At 38.3% G+C, this 25,560-nt stretch overlaps 1 protein-coding gene across 2 annotated transcripts in view; it reads right to left on the reverse strand.

The window, feature by feature from the left end:
* Positions 1-25,560, reverse strand: part of LOC136862927 (endosome/lysosome-associated apoptosis and autophagy regulator family member 2) — a 388,733-nt gene that overhangs the window by 111,177 nt on the left and 251,996 nt on the right. For both annotated transcript variants that reach the window (XM_067139216.2, XM_068225816.1), the window contains exons 10-13: positions 24,487-24,719; positions 2,442-2,568; positions 2,146-2,348; positions 1,865-2,050 (exon numbers count right to left, since the gene is read on the reverse strand). In XM_067139216.2, the coding sequence (XP_066995317.2) occupies positions 1,865-2,050; positions 2,146-2,348; positions 2,442-2,568; positions 24,487-24,719 (749 nt within the window). The remainder of the gene's footprint in view (positions 1-1,864; positions 2,051-2,145; positions 2,349-2,441; positions 2,569-24,486; positions 24,720-25,560) is intronic.

Here is a 25,560-nt window from a genome sequence, read left to right on the forward strand (position 1 = left end):
CCAGAAGATGTGAGAAGGGCCTTGCTGCATTCTGAAGAGAATTAATTACATCATTTACTGCATTCAACAGTGTTCAAGATGCAAGACGAAGGTGGTGCAACTTGACTGTTTGGCACCTTATCGAAGAACATCTTTAGAGGGTAGGTGACTGGGATGATCAGTTCTGAATGGGGCAATGTTATGTAGTAATGTGACTTTCAGCCTTCTTGAAACCCCCTTTGGAAATTCCTGGTTGGGATGAGTGAGACAGAGTGGGGAGCTACAGGCTGGTCTACAGGCATGTTACAAACTCTTCTTCTGCTGTTCCTTTTATCTGGTGTCTCCATGAATTTTCTGGAAGGTGAAACTAAAATACTCATATTCTCACTGTACCCCAAAGGTACTAGAACTTCATCACCAGGTATATCAAAGTAGCCTCGCCTCAAGGAGCGTGTTGTGTTGAGTAGTTAGTTATGAGTTGTGAGCTGAGAGTTCAGTGTGTGTTGATTGTGTGAGTTATCGGTCTTATCTTGAGTTGAGCCAGTGTACCGTCATCACTCATTGTGATAGTCAACAGACATGCATTCAAATCCAACTACATGGAACTGTAGTACATGTACAGTGAAGGTGAAAGTAGTGTCAGTCAGATTTACGGAAGATTCACCTGTTCCAGATAAAAACTGCCAGCTGAAGATCTGCTATAAGGGTAAGAGCATTTTGTAAATGGGCAGTAATTAGTGGAGCTGTGGGGCTGAAACTTCCAGTTGAAAATGACTGAAGTTGCCTAGTGACACAAACCTGAAGTGACTATATATATGTCAACTATCTAGCAAAGTTGTTGTTTATGATGTAGAGATTCAGATGGCAGTTGAGAGACTTGCTAAGCGAACAAACACTGAAATTCAAGCAAGCAATGGCAGGCTCTATCATTACTGCACTGAGCTCGATAGCTGCTGTCGCTTAAGTGCAGCCAGTATCCAGTATTCGGGAGATAGTGAGTTAGAACCCCACTGTCAGCAGCCCTGATGATGGTTTTCCATGGTTTCTCATCTTCACACCAGGCAAGTGCTGGGGCTGTACCTTAATTAAGGCCATGGCAGCTTCTTTCCCATTTCTAGCCCTTTCCTGTCCCGTCATTGCTATAAGACCTATCTGTGTTGGTGCGATGTCAAACAACTTAATTTCCTTTGATAATACAGACTTTTTGTAACTCGTACAGACCTCTACCCCATTTAGTATGAATGATCAAACATTGACTGGCCTTCAAGTTTTTATAATGATGTGATTATTCTTAGGATAGGAAATGTCATAGAGATGGTATGGTACTTGTTACATTTTCTGATAAATCACTGGGTAACCCATGGCACTTACGCCCTTGAAAGGGCTTTGGCCTGCCCAGCGACCGCTGCTCAGCCCGAAGGCCTGCAGATTACGAGGGGCCATGTGGTCAGTATGACGCATCCTCTTGGTCGTTATTCTGGGCTTTCAAGACCGGGACCGCCGTCTCACCGTCAGATAACTCCTCTATTCTAATCACATAGGCTGAGCGGACTTCAAACCAGCCCTCAGGTCGGGAATCGAAACTGGGTCCTCCAGGTGAGAGGCAGGCATGCTACCCCTAGACCACGGGTTCATCAAGGCAAACTATAATTACTGGGTAAGATAAGCCATAATGACGCAATGAATAGGGTGACATTTTCTTACTTTATTCAACCTCATATCAAACACTACATGATTATCTTTAATTTATACAAATGGAAGGAAATATACTGACTATAACTTACACTGTATAATTTAATGAGTTGAATAAACGATAATGTTACAAGATATTGAGAATCTATGTAAGATATGTAAGATAAGCCACAGTTTTCTGTGACAGCCTTACCTGAACTCTCTTTCTCCACAAACTGGACAAGCAGCAGCATTTGTCCAAAGAAAGTAGAAATTACAACCATCACAAGTTCCATCAGGGCATTTTGTTGGCAGTCGTACTGTTCCATTACCTTTCTGGGTAGGGTCACAGTGCAAAGTTATCACTGTTGTCCGCCCTTGAGGACAAGCACGAGTAGCTCTGAGAATTAAAGAAAAAGTGTATTCAATACTAAATCGTACTATTATCATTATGATCTGAGTCCAAATGATTGAGCAGAGTGCCAAAATTCTTACAGTGGTGTGGAGTAATAAAAATGAAGATCATTCGGAAATCCAATATCGATAAATTCTTCTATTACTGTCATGTCTAGGAAAGATACATCCCTTGTCACTCCAACCAGTTCATCTCCTAGGGTAACAGACTGAGTGGACAAGATGAGATCTTCTTCTGCCCCCTGACCAGGTACAATAGTGCTCCGACTTATGAAGGACTTTATCTGAAACGATCTTATACAGTATTATCTCTCTTTAGAGTAAGCTATTTCATAAACTGACTATTTTGAGTGTGTTTTAATTCCTTAAGAACTTACCTCTTGACTCTGACCTTCCATGTCGTAGGAGTTATTTAAACTTGTCCCACATAAGCTGATGTTGAATAAATGGTAATACTGAGCTCCCGAAGCTGTGAAGAGGCGATTACCTTTCACTAAGTAGGGCCTGAAACATGAGTTGAAAACTGGTACACTGATGTGTATTAACAAATGATGATTATTATGAAAGACTCAATATCATGGTTATTGGATATGTCAGTTCTTCAATAATTAAATCAGTTACATACTAATGATGAAGCAAAGCCATCTCTGTGCAAGCCATGAAGACCTTTGGAGTAGGGGAAGTTAAAGGCTTTTATTATCTGTAACCTCTGCACTAAGTGCAATAGAGTGGTTGCTCTATACCTCACCACCTTTGCCCCCATCAATTAACCAGGTATTCATTTTTGAAGTAAGCTGAGTGAACCTCAGTGCCATGTGCTGCTCCAGAACTGGAATTCTCATTTCTTAATTACATTTTGTGACTTCCTGACAGGAAATCGAACTCACGTTCATGCGAGTGAACTGAGCACTGTTTACAGCCTCAGTCAGGTAACCCCAGTAATGAAAACAATTATAAAATTATACCAACTTCATTACTATTTTTGATTATAAATCAGTTACATTGTTGAAATGCTTTCAGTCATCTTAATACAGTAGTCTTCAGCAACAAGCACTTGGGACAGTAACACTTGACATCTCATGTTTGTTACCAAGATTCCAGTAATGGAGTCATTTTGTGCATGTGATTTAAGTCATTGGTTCATTAAGAATTAGTGTGTGGGTGTATTCCATGTTGTTCTACCTAGTGTTGCCATATGTTCTTCCCTCATACACAGGCAGCTACTGTACACAGAAATGACAACAACATTGTATACAGTGTATAAAATTGTTTCATTAAAGACAACACAGAGTATACAATGCACAAATCACTTATAATGTCCATTCTTTGCCTTGATACACCTTTTCAAAGTCTCCATCCACTGATCTATTACTGCATGCACCACATGTTGGAGTATTGAGACTGCTGCATTCACCAAATCTGTCTTTAAAGGACTTGATTCTGCAATGAGGTTCAGAGCAGGCTTTCTCCTCTAAAATGTCCCACAGGCAATAGACCAGTATATTTATGTCAGGGCTTACTGAGGGCCAATCAACAGTCGTGATAAACTCAGGCACATTGCTCTCCAGCCATCGTTGTGTGGACTTTGTCTTGTGGGTGGGTTGCTGAATCCTGCTTGAATAATCATTGCTTACCTATGAACTAGGTGGTGTTCAAAGGCTTCACAACATTTTCCAGATTGTTGGTATGTAGTTAATAACACATGTTTTCATATACAGCCCACTCACTAAATTGCAGTGATGTGATGCCCTGAACTGACACTCTCCACCAAAGCATCACAAATGCTGATGGTGACATCTTTCCACTTTTAGGAATTTGGCAGCTTCCTGAGGGCTGTGAGCATACACCTGATCAGTGTGGCTTTTCAGTTTTTCTTTCACAATTAACATTTTCTCATCCATGAAGAGAATTTGGTGGTGACTGCCATTTGCATGCTTCTCTTGGCTCTTGTGGTCCTTATTTGCTGCATTCAGTCGCTGTCCTGTACTTTTTTTATGTTCCATGCATAAGGTCTTCTATAATGATGTGTGACATCATTCACTGAGGTACTTTCATTTCCTGTGCCATTTGCTTACAGAGCTGATTTCTCTGATTTTTTCGGTTATGGCTTTGGCGGCTGCTAAGAAAGTGTGGCCAACCACTTCTAACTCCGTCATCAGTAGACAAAGTATTGTTTAATAGTTCGATACAAAAATTTCCTTGTGATTTGCAGCGGTCGCAACAAACCAAAAATCTCCACTGGAATCTTGTTACACTTTGTATCTAAATTATTGTAATGTGATTCTCTTCGACTCCCCATGCCATGTTTATTAAGTCGTGGCTGACTTTCTACTGCATGCATGCAGGAGATGGGAGTATGTTGTTACCCTGTTGTGCACCAAACTGCACCAAATGCACCAAACCAAACATAATCTGGCAATCTCTGAAAACTAGGGACAGAACTTGCAGCAGAACTAGATAAAGTATTACGAGTGTATCCTCAGAACTGATGGGAGAATTACAGTGTTTGTGTTGATGTGTGTGTGTGTATTTACATTCAGTGCCTAGTAAGAGGTTGGCAAGTGCAGATTCTGTATTATGTATCAATGCTCTCATCTCGTTCTGTGTACGTTTTGAATTTAGACCAGTTTATCCAATATAATATTTGAGGCATTCACTACATTTGAACTTCGAAAGACCAGACAAGTGTAGTACTGATGACACATGTTTTCATATACACCCCCTCACTGAAATGCAGTGATGTGATGCTCTCAACTGACACTCCCCACCAAACCGTCACACATGCTGGATGGTGACCTCTTTCCAATTTTAGGAATTTGGCAGCATCCTGATCTATGATTTAGGTGCTCTGTCTGGATTCAATTCTTTGTTCTAAATGTCATTTTTAACTTTAGAACTTTCAGGCAAACTTAAGTGTGCCCTTATTTTTCATGTATGAGTCTGCTGTGATTGTAACCATTAGAAAGTGATAGTAGGGTTTACAGATTTCCAAATGGCAAATTAGGAACACTTTGATTTTTTAAGCTTATAGCACAAAAATGGATCACTGCTGCAATTTAATGGAAGAATAGACCAAGGATAGATATATTAACTAATAAATAATAATGTATTAGTGTAAGATGTTTGTTACAGACTAATAATAATTAGTATAAACATACAGTTCACAAGTATTTCTCATTTGAAAATGCCAGGCTTAACAGCTTCTAGTTCAACAAATCTATTTGGCAAAATTTCTTACAGTTCTCATCATAGTTGAATGTCACAAACAATTCATTTCTAATTAATCTATACAACTTCTGTTTTTTCTTCAAACCCATACTTTATCCCCATCACTGAAAATATTTCTTGTATGTTCTCACATCTACTCACAAAGCAATACAAGAAAAGAAAATTGAACAAGATCCACCTAGTACATTACCGGACATGGTACTCTCAATCGATGTGATGTAATGAGCACAGCCATTGTGATAGGAACTGGCAGTGATAAGTGATCTTTGGTCAGAACCATAGAGTACAGAATTTCTTTTATTCTTTGTTCAAAACCATACACTTTGTAGCAATGATACTATTGTCTAAATCGCAAGATTTTAAACATTTGTTTTCTGAAACATGGAACAATCAGCATACAGTTTAAAGAGTGCACAATACATGGAACAAAAGGAGAAAAAAAGTATTGTTCTGGGTAAGGCTGTACTTCTGGCAACCCTGCTTTATAGTGTGTAGACCTTTCATGTAATTTTCTCTGAAGAGTGGTGTGTTGATGAGATTATGCAACATGAAACAGAATGCTGAGTGTTTGTTATTTTGGGTGGTTTGAATTGTTTTGGATCAGGGTATCAGTCATTGTATTTTTTTTAAATATCTTGAATATACTTTGATGGTTGTAGTTGTTTATGAAAATGGTGCCTACCAAATTGACTGATCTGTTGGATTCATATTCAGGTATGTATTGTAGGTTTCTATGAAGTTTGTTGATATGAGCCAGTACCGGTAGCTGTGCACTTTGTCTAGTCTTTTGCCATTATATAGGAGAGTATGTTGAATGTTACTAGGTGATGTGTTATGTAGAGTCCCAAAGTTTTTAATTTTCTGTAAAAGATCATTACTGAACTTCATACATTTCTCTGTGTCAAGTTTAATGTTTTGCCTGATCACTTTAACCAATAAATTTGACTACTTTGTTGGCTGATGTGTAATCAATTACTGGATAAGGATGATAGAAATGATATAAATAAATGAGTTAAGAACTGGAATCACAGATAAGGCTTTCTGCAGAGAATGTAATTAAGATTTATTTGGTTTGTTTACCCAATCATCCTTTTTATTCCGTGAAAATACCTTCATATCAGTTAAAAGCCTGTAATATGCAATAACCAAAACATACAATATGAAACACAGTGTAATGCAGAGCCTGTAATATGCAGTAACCAAAATGTACAACACAAAACAGAGAAAAATGCAACAACTCTCAGACAAATCACATACACTTTTGCGACCAACCGACCGATCGATAAATACTGATCTGCATTCAGGGCAGTCACCCAGGTGGCAGATTCCTTATCTGCCATTTTCCTAGCCGTTTCTTAAATGATTGTAAAGAGATTAGATATTTATTGAACATTCCCCTCAGTAAGGTATTCCAATCCCTAACTCCCCTTCTTATAAACAAATATTTGCCACAAATAGTCCTTATGAATTCCAACTTTATCTTCATATTATGATCTTTCCTACTTTTAGAGACACCACTGAATCTTATTGGTCTACTAATGCCATTCCACGCCATCTCTTCACTGACAGCTCAGAACATATCACTTAATAATACCAATATAGTTGGTCAGTTATTGGACATTATAAATTTTCCAGCTAACTCATTCCTGGCTGCCAGCATTTCGCTCCAGTGTGCTAAGTTGGGCTCACCAGTTGGCAAATAGCACACCTACCAAGACGCATGGCTAGTGGATACCGTGGAAGAAAAATTTCAGGTTCCCTATTGGAATCAACATCTTTATCATCTGATGGCCAGGCAGGCATCAATTAAAAATCAGACGAAGTCTCTGATAGTGCAATGGCACTGCCGGTGCTTGCAAGTAGCTTATGCAGTGGCCTCCATGGTATGCACTAGTCATGCGTCTTGGTGGGTGTGCTATTTACCAACTGATGAGCCCAACTCAGCACATTGGGGCAAAACGCTGGCAACCAGGAATGAGTTAACTGGAAAATTTATAATGTCCAATAATGGACCATTTATATTGGTATTATAAATTTACTCATGTGGGACAAATATTTCAGGTTCCCTATTGGAATCAACATCTGTATCATCTGATGGCCAGGCAGGCATCAATTTTTGGTAATGAGACAAAGTCTCTCATAGTGTATTGGCACTGCTGGTAGCTCCAAGTAGCCTATGCAGTGGCCTCCACGGTATGCACTAGCCATGCGTCTTGGTGGGTGTGCTATTTACCAATTGATGAGCCCAACTCAGCACACTGGGGTGAAATGCTGGCAACCTGGAATGAGTTAGCTGAAAAATTTATAATGTACAATAATGGACCACTTACATTGGTATCTCACATTTGCCTCGGATGAATAAGAATGGATATAAATATATGATGACCCTGCAATGGAAATCGGCTTTACGAATAGGAACTTGGAATGTAAGAACCCTGTATAAACCTGGATCCTTCAAAATCCTCAGTCAACAGTTGGAGAAGTATAGAGTGGGAATTGCTGCAATTCAAGAGACTAGATTATTAGGTAATAGTATACAGTATTGGTGGGGACGGAGCGGTGCGGAGCGGAGCAGTTGTTGTGACGTCATCAACCGGTTATACCGAGTGAACTACCGAGTGAATGTACTGTACTGTGGCAGCACGTTTAAATACGTTATTGGTATGGCAACGTAAATTCAATGCTCTTTTTCACAACTTAACTGTTTCGCTGAATACGGCAATGTTGTTTTCTGCTGGAGAAGCCGACCTGCTCATTTCATCCTTGCGACGCCTCTTGATATAATCCCACAAAATTGATACGCCACCACCCGTCGTGTAAATGCAGCCACAAAATTTGCATTTTGTTGATTTTTATCACCAGTAATCTCAAAGAACTGTCATGCATCAGACAGTTTTCGTGGCATTTGTGGTACAAATTTCTGCAAAAATTTATGCAATTCCTTAAATATTCTAAAACATGAATACCATCTAAAAATGGGATTAAATATCAAACTAATGCCACAATTATTATCTAATATACTTTGCATTATGTAAAAAACACAAGAAGCAGAAGAAATATAGACACAGATTAAGAAGCACAGACTGAATACAGGTACAATACTCTTACAAGGGGAGGCCACGATGTTCAGATCACAGAGTATCTTCAAACTCTGTACATATTTAGTAGTCCATTAGGTCAAGATAATGTGCAAGTTGAAAGGTGTACTACTAAGGTGTTTTCGAGAAAATCGCAAGAGAAGTTTTCGCATCGAATATATACCGGTGTGTTGCGATGATGAGCACGAAATGGCAGTAGTCGAGTGGTTAGCGTTCAAGCTCTATAATCGTTGGCTCGCTGGATCGAGTCCCGCTTGCCATTTTGTTTTTCAACACTGGTCATATTCGTTCATATTTATTACAATTCAAAGGTAATATCATGAAAATAGGTATATTTGCATGAACATTTATTGGATTTCCAATGTTATTTGGCTCTTTACTAATGTTTATCATTACAAAAAATATCTTTTGTTCTTAATCTGTTTACCCTCCAGGGTCGGTTTTTCCCTCGGACTCAGCGAGAATCCCACCTCTACCACCTCAAGGGCGGTGTCCTGGAGTGCGAGAGTTTGGCTTGGGGATACGACTGGGAAGGATGACCAGCACCTCGCCCAGGCGGCCTCACCTGCTATGCTGAACAGGGGCCTTTTGGAGAGGGGGAAAGATTGGAAGGGATAGGCAAGGAAGAGGGAAGGAAGCGGCCATGGCCTTACATTAGGTAGGGGCCTACATCCCGGCATTTGCCCGGAGGAGAAATAAATGGGAAACCATGGAACACCACTTCGAGGATGGCTGAGGAGGGAATCAAACCTCCTCTATTCACTTGACCTCCCGAGGCTGAGTGGACCCCGTTCCAGCCCGCGTACCACTTTTCAAATTTCATGGCAGAGCCAGGAATCTAACCCGGGCCTCCGGGGGTGGCAACCAATCACACTAACCACTCCACCACAGAGGTAGACTACAAAAATATATATTATTTATAATTATCAACAAGTAATTATAAAATTTTCCTGAAAATATATGCCTGTCATGATTTGCGAAATCCCTCATACCTGACACTGAAATCGGGTAAGGTACCCGGAACTGCTTTGCACCTGGACGCTCTGACCTGCAATATATATGAAAGAATATGACCCATGTTGAAAAACAAAAAAGGGATGAGCGAGACTCGATCCAGTGATCCAGCGATTACGGAGCTTGAACGCAAATCACTCGACTGTCGTCATCTCATGTTCGTGACTGCAACACACCGGTACATATTTGACCCAAAAATTCCCTTGTGATTTTCACGAAAACGCCTTAGTAGTACACCTTACTATTTGCACATTACCTTGTCCTAATGAAGTACTAAAAGTGTACAAAGTTTGAAGATAATCTGTGATCTGAACGTCATGGTCTCCCCTTGTTAAACATGTGTTGCGCGCTACACTGTGCTCTGGTCCTCCGCAAGTACTTGCAATTGTAAGCGGAGGGGATCGGTGGTGCACTCTACTGCTACAACCGGATTACTCATTGGTATTACTCGCTCCGCTCCCAGCTCTAGTATACAGGACATTGAGAAGTATACACGTTTTAAGAGTGGAAAAGAAACTGGACCCCATGAATTTGCTGCTGCATTTTATGTCCAAAATTCACTACTATCATCAGTGCTGTCCTTTGAACATGTGAATGAAAGACTATGCTATTTGAGGGTACATTCTAAATGGTTTAACATATCACTGATGAACTGCCATACCCCACAAACGACAAGGATGTTCACTTTAAAGACTTCTTTTATGAGGACTTGTTAGAACTCTGGAATAAATTACCCAAACATGATGTCAAAATGATTTTGAGTGATTTCAATGCAAAAGTTGGAAAATAAGATATTTTTGTGCCAACAATAGGAAGGGAAAGTCTGCATGATGAAAGCAATGAAAATGCCATTAGACTAATCAATTTCGCTACACCCACAAACATGAATGTACGGAATACCACCTTCCCACATAAACAAATACATATCGGGCGAGTTGGCCGTGCGGTTAGGGGTGCGCGGCTGTGAGCTTGCATCTGGGTGATAGTGGGTTCGAATCCCACTGTCGGCAGCCCTGAAAATGGTTTTCCGTGGTTTCCCATTTTCACACCAGGCAAATGCTGGGGCTGTACCTTAATTAAGGCCACAGCTGCTTCCTTCCAACTCCTAGGCCTTTCTTATCCTATCATCGCCATAAGACCTATCTGTGTCAGTGCGACGTAAAGCCACTAGGAAAAAAAAGAACATAAGGAAATGTAGGGTCTGCCTGGCCGAGGCGGTAAAGGCGTGTTTGGTTTACCCAGAAGGATGTGGGTTTGATTTTCCATCAGGAAGTCATAAAATTTAAGAAACAACTTTTCCATTTCCGGAGGTGCACATGGCCCTGAGGTTCACTCAGCCTATACCAAAAATGAGTACCAGGTTAATTCCTGGGGGCAAAGGCAGCCGGGTATAGAGCTAACCACTCTGGCCCAACAAGTGCTGAGGAAATGGATGGTGGAAGCCTTTACCTTCCACCCCTCCCGGGGCCTCCATGGCCTGTATGGACATGACTTCACTTTGCTTCGCTATAAGGAAACGTGGTATTCATTTGACGGTAAGACTGCTAATCAGATAGATCATGTACTAATTGATAACAGGCATAGAAGTTCCATAAGTGATATCAGAGCTTACAGAGGAGCTGCGATAGGATCTGATCACAATATGTTAATTGCTTCTGTTAAAATTAAATTGAAAACCTCTTGTAAGTCACAGACTGAGGAAAGATGCAAAGTTGACACTGAGAAACTGAAGCAGGAGGATGAAAGATCCAAGTATAATGTGGAAATTACGAACAGATTTGAAATTCTGGGAGAAGATCCTATAGAAGACATTGATAAAACAAATTATGAAGTTTGTGAACGAATGTGGAATAGTGCAAAACAAGTCATGACAACAGTAGCAATGAATGTAATACCAAAAGGTGTTAGTAAGAAAAAGAAATGGTTCAAAGAAGCATGTCAAGATGCAGTTAATGAAGTGGCAATATGGCATAATAAGTGGCTGCAGTCTAATAAGAATTTAGATTTTGAAGAACTGTACAGAGAAAAACAGTAGGAATGTAGTAAATTAATTTGTAGAAAGAAAAATGTCCACCTGAGACAACAAATAGAGTTAATCCAGGGTGACTACAGAAACAGGAACATCGACAAGATGTATGGAACTGTCAACACAATTAAAAAAGGGTTTCAACCAAGATCGAGTATTATGAAAGATAAGTCTGGAAATTTAATTGCTGATCAGGACAAATTATTAAATTACTGTAAGCAATACTTCAATTCCTTGCTGAATTGTGCTGATCCAGAAACCTGTATTGGTAAACCATCTAGTTCCCCATCAGAAGAACAAATACCAGAGCCATCATATCAAGAGGTATTACAAAGTATTATACGTTTAAAAAACAATAAAGCTTCAGGTAGTGACAACATTCCTGTTGAGCTTTTTAAATATGGTGGAGAAAAATTACATAAATACGGTGCATATGTAAGATCATTCTAAGGATATGGCACGATGAAGTTATTCCAAAAGAATTGCAGGAATCACTTATTGACCCAATTCATAAAAGAGAGGATAAGGAAGAACTCCAGAATTATCGTAGCAAATCTCTTGTAAACACAGCCTACAAAATTCTGTCTTTTATTCTTTTACAGCATTTAAAACCGTTTGCTGAAAATGTTATTGGGGACTATCAGAATGGTTTTTGTAGTAACAGATCCACTACAGGCAACATATTTGCAATTAAGACTATTAATGATAAGGTATGGGAACACAAGGAGTCCATTCATTATCTCTTCATAGATTTCTTCAAGGCATATGATTCAATCCTTAGAGAAGAGCTGTGGAACATCATGATGGAGTTTGGCTTTCCCATAAAATTAATTAACATGTGCAAACTGTGTATGAATGGTAATGTTAGCTGTGTTTTACTCAAGGGCAGAAAATCAAGTTCGTTCCAGAATAAAACTGGAACGCAAATTCCTTATTGGATCAATTTATCGCGCCCCTAAGTCGTCGCCGGAAATGAACGATGAACTAATCCTCTCTCTCGAGCGTGTGCAACATGTACAACAAAATTACGATGCCATTTATATTGTCGGTGATTTCAACTTAGAAATTACGTGGTCCAGAAATGCTGCACCTGTTCCAAATAACCCCCTCGCCAATAAATTCCTTTCCGCTTTCTATGATTTATTCCTTCATCAGTTAATGTTCGAAGCCACGCGTATTACGCAAACAACACGTTCAACCCTTGATCTTTTCCTAAGTAATATACCACAGTCCGTCCAATCTCTTAATACTATCCCTGGATTCTGTGACCATCAGGCAATCCTCGCAACACTGACCCATATAAAACCATCCCCCAAACTCCATACCAGAACAGTTTATAATTTTTCCCGAACAAACTGGAACGATCTATCCACTTTACTATCCAACCGCCTCCCCGTTCTCACCTCAGATTTCACCGGCAGTACTGACATAAACAAGATATGGAACGACTGGAAGAAAATTTTCTTTCAATGCGTAGAAGAAACCACACCAACAGTAAATATAACCAGCAGACGGAAATCTCCATGGATTACCAAGGAGATAGTGCGAGAAATTCGAAGAAGGGACCGCCTGTACCAGAAATGGAAAAGAAATCCAACCGATTATGAGTGGGAGAAATACAGGCTGGCTAGGAACAAGGCTAAACAATCTATCAGAGATTCCTACGATTCTTACATCCACAGTCTCAACACCAACTCCAAGGAACTCTGGGCTCTTCTCAGAAGTAAAGGTTGCAACAGAGCTCCATCTGTATTTAAACATAACGGTACGGCAGTCGCAACACCACAAGAAATTGCAGACACCTTCAATAGGAAATTTAAAAGTAACTTCTCCGTCCCTACTGAGGAAGAGAACATGCTATATTCAAGGACAACATCTACCCCTCTCTTCCCTCTAACCAACCTGTATTTCTCAACGAATGAAGTAAAGGAGAGCCTTCTGAAAACAAGACCTCATGCCGCGACCGGGCCGGACCGAGTGCCAGCAAGAATTCTCAAGAATTGTGCAGTCGCCTTGGCGCCCTCGCTTTGCGCTCTCTTCAACTATTCCATTAATACCGGGTCTGTACCTTTGGAGTGGAAAGAAGCCAACGTAGTGCCAGTTTTCAAAGATGGAGATAAGGAAAACGTAGATGATTACCGGCCAGTTTCTATAACATCAGGGGTCTGTAAATGTATGGAACGTCTAGTTGCTAAATGTATGTTGGATTTTCTCAAGGAGAGAAACCTGCTGAACTCAAACCAGCACGGCTTCATTCCGGGAAAATCCTGCACAACACTTCTAACAAAAGTCATTGATGACTGGCAGTTCTCTTTGGAGCAGACTAATGTCTCACAAATAGACTGTGTGACTCTGGACTGGAGCAAAGCTTTTGACCAGGTGTCACATCAAAGACTTCTGTTAAAACTTAGCAACTACGGCATTCAGGGTAAACTGCTGTTATGGTTGAGGTCATTTTTGGTGGATCGAACGCAATGTGTTGTGTACGGAGGAGCCAAATCAGACCAAACCACAATTACTTCTGGAGTAATTCAGGGCAGTGTGATAGGGCCCCTCCTGTACATGATTTATGCTCTCGACTTACCGGATTGTGTAAATTCGACCATGGCGCAGTATGCCGATGACACAGTCATTTACAGAGCCATGAAAAACAATGATGATATTGTACAATTCCAATCGGATCTGGATAGTATAGCTCTGTGGTGTGAGGTAAATAGATTGTATATAAATATTAAGAATTGTAAATATATAAGACTAAGCAGAGCTAAACAACCACTCCGAACCAACCTACTCTATGTGGAATCCAACTGCCGACTTCTAACTCCATCAGACTGCTCGGTATTCACATTACGGACAATCTGAAATGGAATAAACACGTGGAGGAAGTGAGGTGTAAGGCATACCGGGTGCTAGGTTTCGTCCGTAGATGTCTCTCGGGAGGAAGAAGTAAAGCCCTACGAACGGCTTATATTTCCCTTGTGCGACCCATACTATTATATGGCCTTCCTTCCTGGCATCCAACTACAACGGAAAATATGAGGAAACTAGAAGGTATCCAGCGACGAGCAGAACGTTTAATTAACAAACACATCCCCTTAAACACAGCCAGGTCATTGCCACCAGTGAACTCGCTATGTACACAAATAGATGTAGCCTTCCTTAGGAAATCCCTGACAGATCACACACACCTCTCCCCTTTCCACCGCCTGCAGCTCAATTACCGCTCTGTTAAAAGAGGCCAAGGAGTTACTCTTGTCCCTCCCTTCGCTAGATCAACCTCATATTTAAATGGGTTTTACTCAAGGGCTGCTCGTACGTGGAACCTTATACCATCTGAGGTAAAGCTACTTCCTCTTCCTCACTTCCTCCGCGAAGTAAAGAAAATGTATATGTAAATATAAACCTATATGTGATGTATATAACTTGTATAAATTAGAATTGCAAGAAGGATGGGTGCAAGTACAGGTGTATGTGGGCGAATGTGTATGCGTGCGTGGGTGTGAGTGGTTGTGAATGAGTGTGTATACAGGGGTCTGAGTGAGAGTATAAATGGCTGGGTGTTCTTACTCTAATATTTTCAGGATAAATCAAGATAATTATTATTCTAAGGGTACAGTGTTTGTAGTGTAAATATGTAAATTTAACATTGTCTACATAAGTTTGTATGTAAATATTCAGTAGAGTTTATGTACACATGTGGAGATGGAGGCACTTCCGTGTATGTGGGGCTTGCTCTTTCTCCATCTACCACCCCTAAATTGTACATGTACAATTTAAGGAAAATAAATAATAATAATAATAATAATAAAGTGGTGTTACTCCTCTATCCCTCCCTGTTTGTCCCTACAAGGAAGATTCAAACTCTGATGGAAACTAACACTGACACTCAACCAGAGCATTGAACAAAAGATCATTTCTGACTCTAAAAATAAAAGGTTTTCTTTGCTCATCAGTATTGGAGAGGACGGGTTAAATGGTTTTGTATGTGTTGTACTTTGTGTACCAAGTGTATAAACTGTGGGAATGGAATTTTTTTTTTTTTGGATGGGATGGCAGCAAAGAAATTCCTTGGTGTATTAATCGATGAGCAAAATCGAAGGCAACAGTAACACCACGCTGGAATTAAGAATGCAAATAAAGCATTTTACTCTATGAGCCCTATATTAGGCTTCAAGTTTTTAACAAGGAATGCAAAAATGATTATCTACAATACAATCATTCGAACAGTACTTCTGTATGGTTCCGAGACGATTGTTTCTTGAAGAGAACTGTTAGAACATCCTATGGGAAGTCAAGCGCTTCATTTAATCCAACTCTCCAGTGCTAGAAGGAACTTTTGTTCTCAGTATTTCTTTGTTAATTGTAGAGTGTGGAATATTCCACCCTTGAGTTAGGGGGGTGTTAGGCTGCCCTGTTTTGGAATCCTGCATGGTTATTGGTTGATCTGTTGCATTGTTCTGGGAGTCTTTTCTTGAAAAGGTTCATGTGTAAGTACGAGGGTGACTGTTTGGATGTGGTGGTAGCATGCTTAACTCTCTGTTTTCTTCTCATTGCAGACATACATCTTTCCACTGAGCTCCTGCTCCATGGGGTGGGGGAGTTTTGGCCTGGTTATGGGGTAGGGATCAGCCATATAAGTGTATTGTTTCGAAAGGTTTTATTAAGTTTAAATTCATATAGGAGTTCTTCCAGGCAGTCCTACATATTTATTTTATAAATATATAAATAATTACTATGAGGTAATAAGGTATGCACAATCATTTTTGATAAATTCATTAGCATTTTTCAGTGCTATGAAAAAAAAAAGAAAATTGGTAAAAGCAGGCAAACGTTTTTCATAATCTCATTGTAAGCGCCATGTAAATTTTCTGAACTGCAGTGTTTGCCTGTGTCCCACGGTATGGAGCTAGCCCAATGTAACAAGGAATCTTCGATTACAAACTGCTGGGCTGAGTGGCTCAGACGGTTGAGATGCTGGCCTTCTGACCCCAACTTGACAGGTTCGATCCTGGCTCAGTCCGGTGGTATTTGAAGGTGCTCAAATATGTCAGCCTCACGTTGGTAGAAGTACTAGCATGTAAGAGAACTCCTGTGGGACTTAATTCCAGCACCTCAGCATCTTTGACAACTGTAAAAGTAATTAGTGGGATGTAAAAGCCAATAACATTATTATTATTATTATTATTATTATTATTATTATTATTATTATTATTATTATTATTATTGTTATTATTACATACTATTACAAATTCGGTAATGTTGCCACCTCACGACAGATATAGAACTTTGTGGTAATGCTTTTAAGTTCTCCTCATCTTGAAATGTTAATTTCCTTGTGATGTATTTATTTTCAACCTTGTTATTAATTCCCGTTTTATCCATCATTTGGTTCTTATCAAAGCTCAATTATTTCTCTTTTCTGGCAATAGGAAGCATGTTTTTTAAAAGAAAGACATAGCAATGATGAGAATGAGTGAGACAAAATGGAAGGGGAAAGGTCAAAATGAATTGAAGAAAGGATATAGATTATATTGGAGTGGAGGAAAGATGGCAACAAATGGTGCTGGAGTTATACTGAGAGAAGACCTAGCGCAATATGTGGACAAAATTGACCAGATCAGTGACAGGATAATTAAAGTTAGACTTGGACTTGAGAGTGGAATCAAGGATTTTATACAAGTTTATGCACCCCAATTGGGGAATGCAGATGAATGTTTAGAAGAGTTTCTAGAAGAACTGGAAAGTTGTATTGAAGACAAAGAGGTTGTAATAATGGGAGACATGAATGCACATGTTGGAACAGACAGACAGGGAAATGAAGAGATAATTGGCCCCTATAGTTATGGAAACCAAGAAGAAGAAGAAGAAGAAGAAGAAGAAGAAGAAGAAGAAGAAGAAGAAGAAGAAGAAGAAGAAGAAGAAGAAGAAGATTTGGTAATAGATTTTTGTAGAAGGAATGGATTAATTGTTAGCAATATGTGGTTTAGAAAAAAAGGACTCTCAGAAAATGGTTGAGGAGATTGAAAGACAATGATTGATCTTATTCTGGTGGAGAAGGAGAAATGTAGAGAGCTGGAAGATGTGACAGCAATGCCAAGAGCAGATTGCGAAGAAGACCATAAAGTGGTGATAGCCAATTAAGACTTGGTAAAATAACAAAGTTAATAGAAAAAAGGGAAAGAAAAATAAAGGGATGGAAGTTAAAAAAGAAAGAGATATGGGAAAAGTTTCAAGAGGATCTGAATAAAGAAATTCCCAAAGATGATGTGAAAAGTTTGGAAGAGGAATGGGCATGTTTCAGAAATGGATTTGTAAAATGTGCAGTAAACACCTGTGGAAGACTATCAGGGAGGAAAAAGGAAAAGGAGACTCCTTAGTGGAACAGCAGGATAAAGGAAGCAGTTAAAGAGAAACAAATGGCTTGGAGGAAGTGGATAGGCAGCAATAGTAAAGAGAATTGGCAGAAATATAAGAAAGCCAAAAAGGTATGTAAGAAAATAGTACATGAAAAAAAATGGAAGAGCTGGGAAAGTTTCACAGAAACTTTACAGGAGGATATAAAGGGAAGTAAAAAGGTTTTGTATGGTTTGTTGAAGAATAGTTTATGAAATAGGGAAGATACAAAATTTGAAAAAACTGAAACAGGGCAGATATTGAAGCAAAGCGATGACATACTAAAAAGATGGTAGGAATACTTCTCGGATTGCTAAATATTAAATACAGTGAACTGGTAGATGAGAAGGAGCAAGAAGAAGCAATGCGGAAAGAAGAAGGACAAGAAAATGAGATATCAATGTTAAAAAATATAGGAAGCCATACAAAAGATGAAGAGCGGTAAAGCAGCAGCAGTGGACGAGGTAACTACGGAAATGATAAAAGCAGCAGGACCAATAGGGCTACAGTGACTGTATAGATTATTTAGAATAATCTGGAGGAAGGAAGAGATCCCAGAAGAGTGGGGAAAGGCTTTAATTGTCCCAATATTTTAAGAAAAGGTGATAAAAAGGAATGTAATAACTACAGAGGGATCACCCTTATTGCCCATGTAGCTAAGATATTTGAGAGAGTATTGGAAGGAAGACTGAGGAGGAAGCTAGAAGGAGAAATGTAAGAAGAACAGTATAGTTTTAGGAAAGACAGATCAACGTTTGGCCTGATCTTTACATTAAGACATATGATGGAGAAAATATGCGAGTTTGGAAAAGACATAGTGATGACATTTATTGACACTGAGAAAGCTTATGACAGTGTGCCCAGACAGTTGGTATGGGACATATTAAGGAAAACAGCAAGTTATCAAAGTGGAAGTGCAAATGATAAAAGCTATGTACAAAAGTTGTGTTAGTAGTGTGAAGACTAGTACAGGAAAAACAAAATGGTTTAAAGTTGAAACTTGTCTCTGACAGGGAAGTGTACTATTCCACCCATACTATTCATCATAGTCATGGATGAAATTCATAAGAACATTAAACAGAGATTGGGAAGACATGCAACAAAAGCCATGTTGTTTGCAGATGATATAGTGATATGGAGTGAAGATGAAACGGAAGTAAAAAATCAAGTAGATGTATGGAAAAGTACATAGAAAAATTTGGGTTGAAAGTAAACACAGAGAAAAGTAAAATAATATTGATGACAAGGGGAAGGAAGGAAGAGGAAAGATAAAACTGAATGGTAAAATTCTGGAAGTGGTTAAAAGTTTCAAGTACTTGGGAAGTGTAATCGCAGAAGATGGAAAAATAACCAAGGAAATTGGGAAAAGAATACAACAAGTAAACAGCTTCTACCAGAGTGTAATGGATATTTTGTGGAACCAAGATGTCCCGAAGAAATGTAAGAAAGTATTATATTCAACCTATTATGAACCCATAATAACCTATGCAGCTGGATCATGGACTACAATAAAATGAGGGGAGAGTAGAATACAGGCAACAGGGATGGAATTCCTAAAAGGTATCGAGGACAAGACAAGAAAGGAGAGAATTAGAAATTAAGAGATAAGGAAAAGGACAGGAATCTTGAAACTTCAAGACAAGATAGAAACAACAAAGCTAAAGTGGTTTGGGCATATGATGAGAATGGGGGAAGAAGAGAGTGCCAAAAAAAGCTTTTTCAGAGAAGTTAACAGGAAAGAGACCACGAGGAAGACCCCAAAAGTGGTGGACAGATTCAGTGTGGGAATGCATTGAGAAGAGGGGAGATAAACCAGAAGATGTACTTAATAAAGGAGAAGAGTGGTGGAGGTCCTTGATTCACAACCCAGCCCAGGAAGCTGGTAAAGGGAAATGAAGATGATGATGACTACTTAAAAAACATGCCTCATATGTTTGTTTTCAAGCTTAAGAGAAGGTTAAAGGTCATATCACCCTTACAAGCCTGAGAGCACGGCAAGTTTTGCAAAGTTAATCATTAGCTTTTAAATGGCTTTTTCCAGTGTTTGTAGATTAAGAATTCAAGTTTATTTTTCTTGAAAATTAATTATAACCTAAGATGTTAAAGATGATGATCCTAAGTTGCTGAGACTTTTAATTATGTTTGCCTGGTTAATCTCTATTTTTGTTCTTTGTTTTTATATCAAGTTCCTGAGAGTGTTTTAATAAAGTGCTTGTTGAAGTCAATGGTTACCTCTGTTTGAAGACTAGTCTGTAAAAGGCTACCTTTCATATCTCTTAGGCTCTTTCACTTCCACGTCCTTGTCATTTGTTTTCATATTTTGATCTCTGATTTTTTAATTATGTTTGCTTGTTAAATTCTATTTATTTATTTGTTGTTGTTAACCCATTCAAGATTAGACTTTGAATGTGACATGCCATATTGAGTAGACCACTGTGATATCGTCAGAGATTTCATTCAAACAAAAATATGCAAAAACCAAACCAAACCCTTTGGCACAACAGTCCCAAAGGGCCAAGGCCAACCAAGCGAGTGCTGTTCAGCCCGAAGGCCTACAAATTACAAGGTATCACATGGTCGGCATGAGGGAACCTCTTGGCCGTTATTCTTGGCTTTTTAGACTGGAAAAATATGCAAAACATTGTTATAAATTTATATTGTATATGTTTCTTAATTCATCTTTACTTAACAGATGCCAGTACAACAATATAAACACATAAGTCATGTACAGTAGAGTACTATACATGAATGTGCATATACAGTAGAGTCTCATTAATCCGAACTAATTGGGACCGGAGTCTGTTCGGATTACAAAATTTTTGGATTAACTGGAAAAACTTTTCTAATAATAATGATATTGTTTTTACGTATCACTAAAATACTTTTACGGTTTCCGGAGACGCCTAGGTGCTGGGATTTTCTCCCGCAAGAGTTCTTTTACGTGACAGCAAATCTACTTAAACGAGGCTGACGTATTTGAGCACCTTCATATACAACCGGAATGAGCCAGGATCGAACCTGCCAAGTTGGGGTCAGAAGGCCGGCGACTTAACTGTCTGAGGAAAATAGTTTTTACAATACAGTACAGTACGTACTGTAATTTAAAATGCACATTCTTTGACAGTTACATTAATAAAATACTGTATAAAATAAATGCACTCCGCTGCTACGCCCACTGATCGGATGTTTATGAGACGCTGGTTTAACACTGCATCTTCGAGTAGGTTCCAGTCACTATGGCAAAAGAAACTAAAAGACTTTGTAAAGATGAACGACCAATGATTGAAGATTTATGATGTGTAATTATGTTTATATTAAGTTATTCTAGTAAAATATGACTAATAAAATGCAAGTAAATCTTCATTCTATAATATGTTCTTCCATTTCAATAAGGAGAATTTAAAAAAAATTTAATATTTCAGTTGGGATTAACTGGACTTTCGGATTAACGAGGTTCGGATTAACGGGGTTCGGATTAACAGGACTCTAGTGTACAAAGAAGTTTGTAACAAAATTATTTACTGAGGTGGTCTTGTTGGTCAGAAGCCAGTCATTTGACTGCTGACTTGCAAAAAATGAGAATGTAAAAAGGTTTTCCAGTCAGTCCAACACATTTTATATTATAAACAAAAAGTTAAGATGTGAGAGCTGTAATCAATATGTTATTGAACACAGAATTACATTTTTCATCTAGAAGACATTTATACCTTTACTTTTTCAGCAGAGTATGGAAATGAGTGAGTGGTATAGGTTGTTGGAATAGACTTCTTCAGTTGCTTTATGGTTTTTTAAAGATTTTTTTTTCTGTTTTCACCAGTGTTGTGGTCTCCAGAGTACTGGTCCTCTTCAGGATTGTATGATGCAAGCACAGACTACTGATTTTTATCAAGTATTTAATCTCAGTTTCATTTAGTAATACTTTATTAACGGTAATACCATTTTACATAACAGTAGAGAAGAATAAACAAAACAAAACACACTAAAAAGAAAGTTCAATGGAGTATAAGTAGGGAAAAAAGTACAGATATATACACAGGTTATATTACAAGTAATCACAGGAAAGTAATAGTCACTTCTGGAGATTAAGTAAGTGATTTCTAAATTTTGACAATGAGCAGTTAAATATATCAATATCCACTTTGTTTAGAGATCTTGACATTCATTCAATTGGCCCATTGAATGCGTAGTTAGTTCTATGCCAATTTGTAGACAATGTATTCTTGAACCTTATGCGTCTGTCTGGTACATGTATGTTAATTTTTGCAAGGAGTTGTGGACAATTCACCAAGGAATGTAGCAATTTAAAAATGAAGAGTGTATCCAATAATTCACGGCATTGTGACAGGCTATGCAGATTTAAGGACTGTTGTAGGGATGTATAATCAATATTATCATATGAGAATCCTGCTCTAAATGAATATAAGCGAAGAAATTTATGTTGTACTGAATCTAATCTATGGATAGAGGTCTGATGAGAAGGGTTCCAAACAGGTGTACAGTATTCTAGTATAGGGCGTACTATAGACACATACAGCAATCGATAGGTAGCTAAGTTTGAAAATTCTCTAGAATATCTAGTAATGCAACGCAATCTTTGAAATGCTTTCTTGCAAATATTTTCAATATGTTCATTAATCGATAGGTTATAACTGAATAAAACACCAAGGTCATTAACTTGTGAAACAGGAGTTAGAATATTGTTATTACTAAATTTGTACTGAAATGATATTTTCTTCTTGTTTTTAACAATATTATTTTACATATCTCATGATTAAGTTTCAATCCATTTTGAATAGAGTACTTTTCCAGATGATGTAAATCTTCTTGAAGTTTTAAACAATCAAGTGGACAGTTAATTTGCATAAAATTTTTTGCATCGTCAGCAAACAAAAGCAATTCAGAATTATTAAGTGTATTTTTAATGTCATTTATGTACAGAGTAAAAAGTAAGGGTACAAGGTGAGACCCTTGAGGAACTCCACTGGTAACAATAATAGGCGCAGAAAAATGACTCCTTATTTTAACAATCTGCAGGCGATTTTTAAGATACGATTCAAACCATGAGAGGAGAGGCCCATTAATTCCATAGCGTGTTAGTTTTTGTAGCAAGATGTCGTGGTTGACAGTGTCAAAAGCTTTTGAGAAGTCTGTATAAATGCAGTCCACTTGGAGTGGTTCTCTAATGCACCCAAGAGGAACTGATAGAATAAAAGAAGATTGCTACAGGTTGACCGTCCTGAAAAGAATCCATGTTGCTCATCAATGATGATGTTTCTAAAGAGAGGTGTGATTTTGTCAAGAATTATTGAGTCAAAAATTTTGGAAATATGAGAAGAAATTATAACTGGTCCATATTGTTTTATGTCAGTTTTATCACCATTTTTGAAAACTGGACTAACAAATCCTTTCTTCCATTCCACTGGAAAAACGCCTTGGTTTAATGATGAGTTGAACAGATAAAAGAGTGCTTCACATAAAATAAATGAGCAGTACTTACGCAGGTAAGTTGAAAAACCATCAGGTCCTACAGTTTTCTTTAATTCCAGAGATATCAGTTTGATGTAAATTTCTGCCTTACTAATGTTTATAGTTGATAGATTAACAGAGAAAGGATAATCATATGGCATACTACTACTATTCTGATAAGAAGAATAAACAGATGAAAAGTGGTTAGCAAAAAGATTGACAATATTTTCTCCAGTATCTGCTGTAACTTCATTAAGATGCGTTGTTAAAGGAATACATGACCTTTTAGAACTTAGATTTTGCCAGAATTTCTGTGGATTGGAAGTAATACTTCATTCACAGTTGGAGACATACATTGTATAGCAAGATTTAGATTCAGACTTGCATTCATTTCTTAATTTCGAGAAATGCTGATAATCACTATTGAGACCTGATATTTTGTATCGCTTGTGTGCTTTCTTCTTTTCAATAATCAGGGACTTCAATTTATGATTAAACCACTTTGGGAATTTGGGAGTCTTAAAATTCCGTATAGGGATGTAAAGTTCCATGCCATTATGTAGTACTGAATAGAAGGTTTCTACTGCTTTATCAATTGATACATTTTGAAACATCACCTTCCAGCTGAACTGTGACAGATAATAATTTAGTCCATTATAGTCACCATTTAAAAAGTCAAAATAAAAACTATCAGCAGGCAAGGAATTGTATAGCTCATTTATAGGTAAAGAAATCTCTAATGCTGGGTGGTGTCTATCGAGGGGGACAATGCTTTCATTACTAGATTTTTTTTCAATGGTACTGGAGTTACTGAAAACCAAATCAAGAAAGTGATTCAGAAAATTTGGGATAGCATTACACTGATTTAAACAGAGATAAGAAAAAGTGTCTATAATTAAACTGGACTGCATAGTGTGGTTACCTACTGACTAGGCCTATGATGCATTTCAGAAGTGTTCTTCCAGTTATTCACATAATGCCAATCAGATTTTGTGGTGTTACACATAACAATGCCCTCACTCAAGAGATTTCTTTATGGAGAATGTCTGTAATTTTCTCCAAAGATTTAATTCCTTCTTGTAAATTTATTACCTCAGAATGTTTATTATCTTCTGTGACCTCAGTGGTTCTTGAGCACGCTTTCATCTCCACATGAGTATAGCTGCAGAAAGAGATACTTAACTGTACTGTACTTACTCAGATAGCGAGCGTAGATCATACTGCACTCCACTGATGTTGAAGATACACTTTGTTGTACAAGTTACACCATCAAAACTGGTGAGTCCTGGACCACATGGTTCACAGGCTTCTTCTCCATATGCAAGTGGATCAGACACAGTAGTGTCTTCAGGACAAGGAGTGCATGCTGTCGTGTTAGGATCAATATACTGCCCAGGAGGACAGGGAATGCATCCACGATCCTCCACGTCCTGTAATCAAAGAAAATTATTATTGTATCTACAGATATAATTTTAAAATGTTAGCAAATTTTATAATGTAACACATAAAATACTACTCAGCTGGAAGTAATGATTTCATCTACACATTCATCAGTCTCTACCATGTACTAGAATATGACTGAAAGATGTAAATGGACTTCAGTAAAGCACTTCCTGAAACATCATATTTAGTAAAGCACCTTGAATTACTCCAGTTCTACAAGAAAAAGCTACAGCAAATTAAATAATTAAAAAAGAAATTGAAGACCAAACCTTTTGTAACATACTTTTCAATCTGATTCAAAATAAATTCAGTAATGTATATTCCTATACTTCACGTCTTGCTAGTGATTTGTTATTTTAATAACTCAGATTAGGCTTTCGGCAATGATGGGATAGGAAAGGGCTAGGACTGGAGGGAAGTGGCCATAGCCTAAATTAAGATAGAGTCTCAGTATTTGCCTGGTGTACAAATGGGAATCCATGTACAGCTATCTTCAGCGCTGCCAATGGTGGAGCTTGAACCCACCATCACCCAAATTCAAACAGCTAAGTTGCAAGTATCATGCAGCCAAAACACTCATTCCTGTACAATCACCGTCATACTATGTCTTAACCCAAAAATTCTTCTACTTGATTTCAAAAATTGAGATCTGTACCTCACTGGGGTAATATAAAGTGATGTGCGGTTATGAGCCAGAAAACAGCGGGAATTGTGAGCACCATTATAAATTCATTATGAGTACCCCAAATGAACCCATAAAACTAGCACAGATAAGAAGAACACATACCTTACAACAGGAGGGCATTCCTGTAGGTTGTCTATCCATAT

This window comes from Anabrus simplex, chromosome 2 (assembly GCF_040414725.1).
Source record: "Anabrus simplex isolate iqAnaSimp1 chromosome 2, ASM4041472v1, whole genome shotgun sequence".
NCBI classification, from domain to species: domain Eukaryota; kingdom Metazoa; phylum Arthropoda; class Insecta; order Orthoptera; family Tettigoniidae; genus Anabrus; species Anabrus simplex.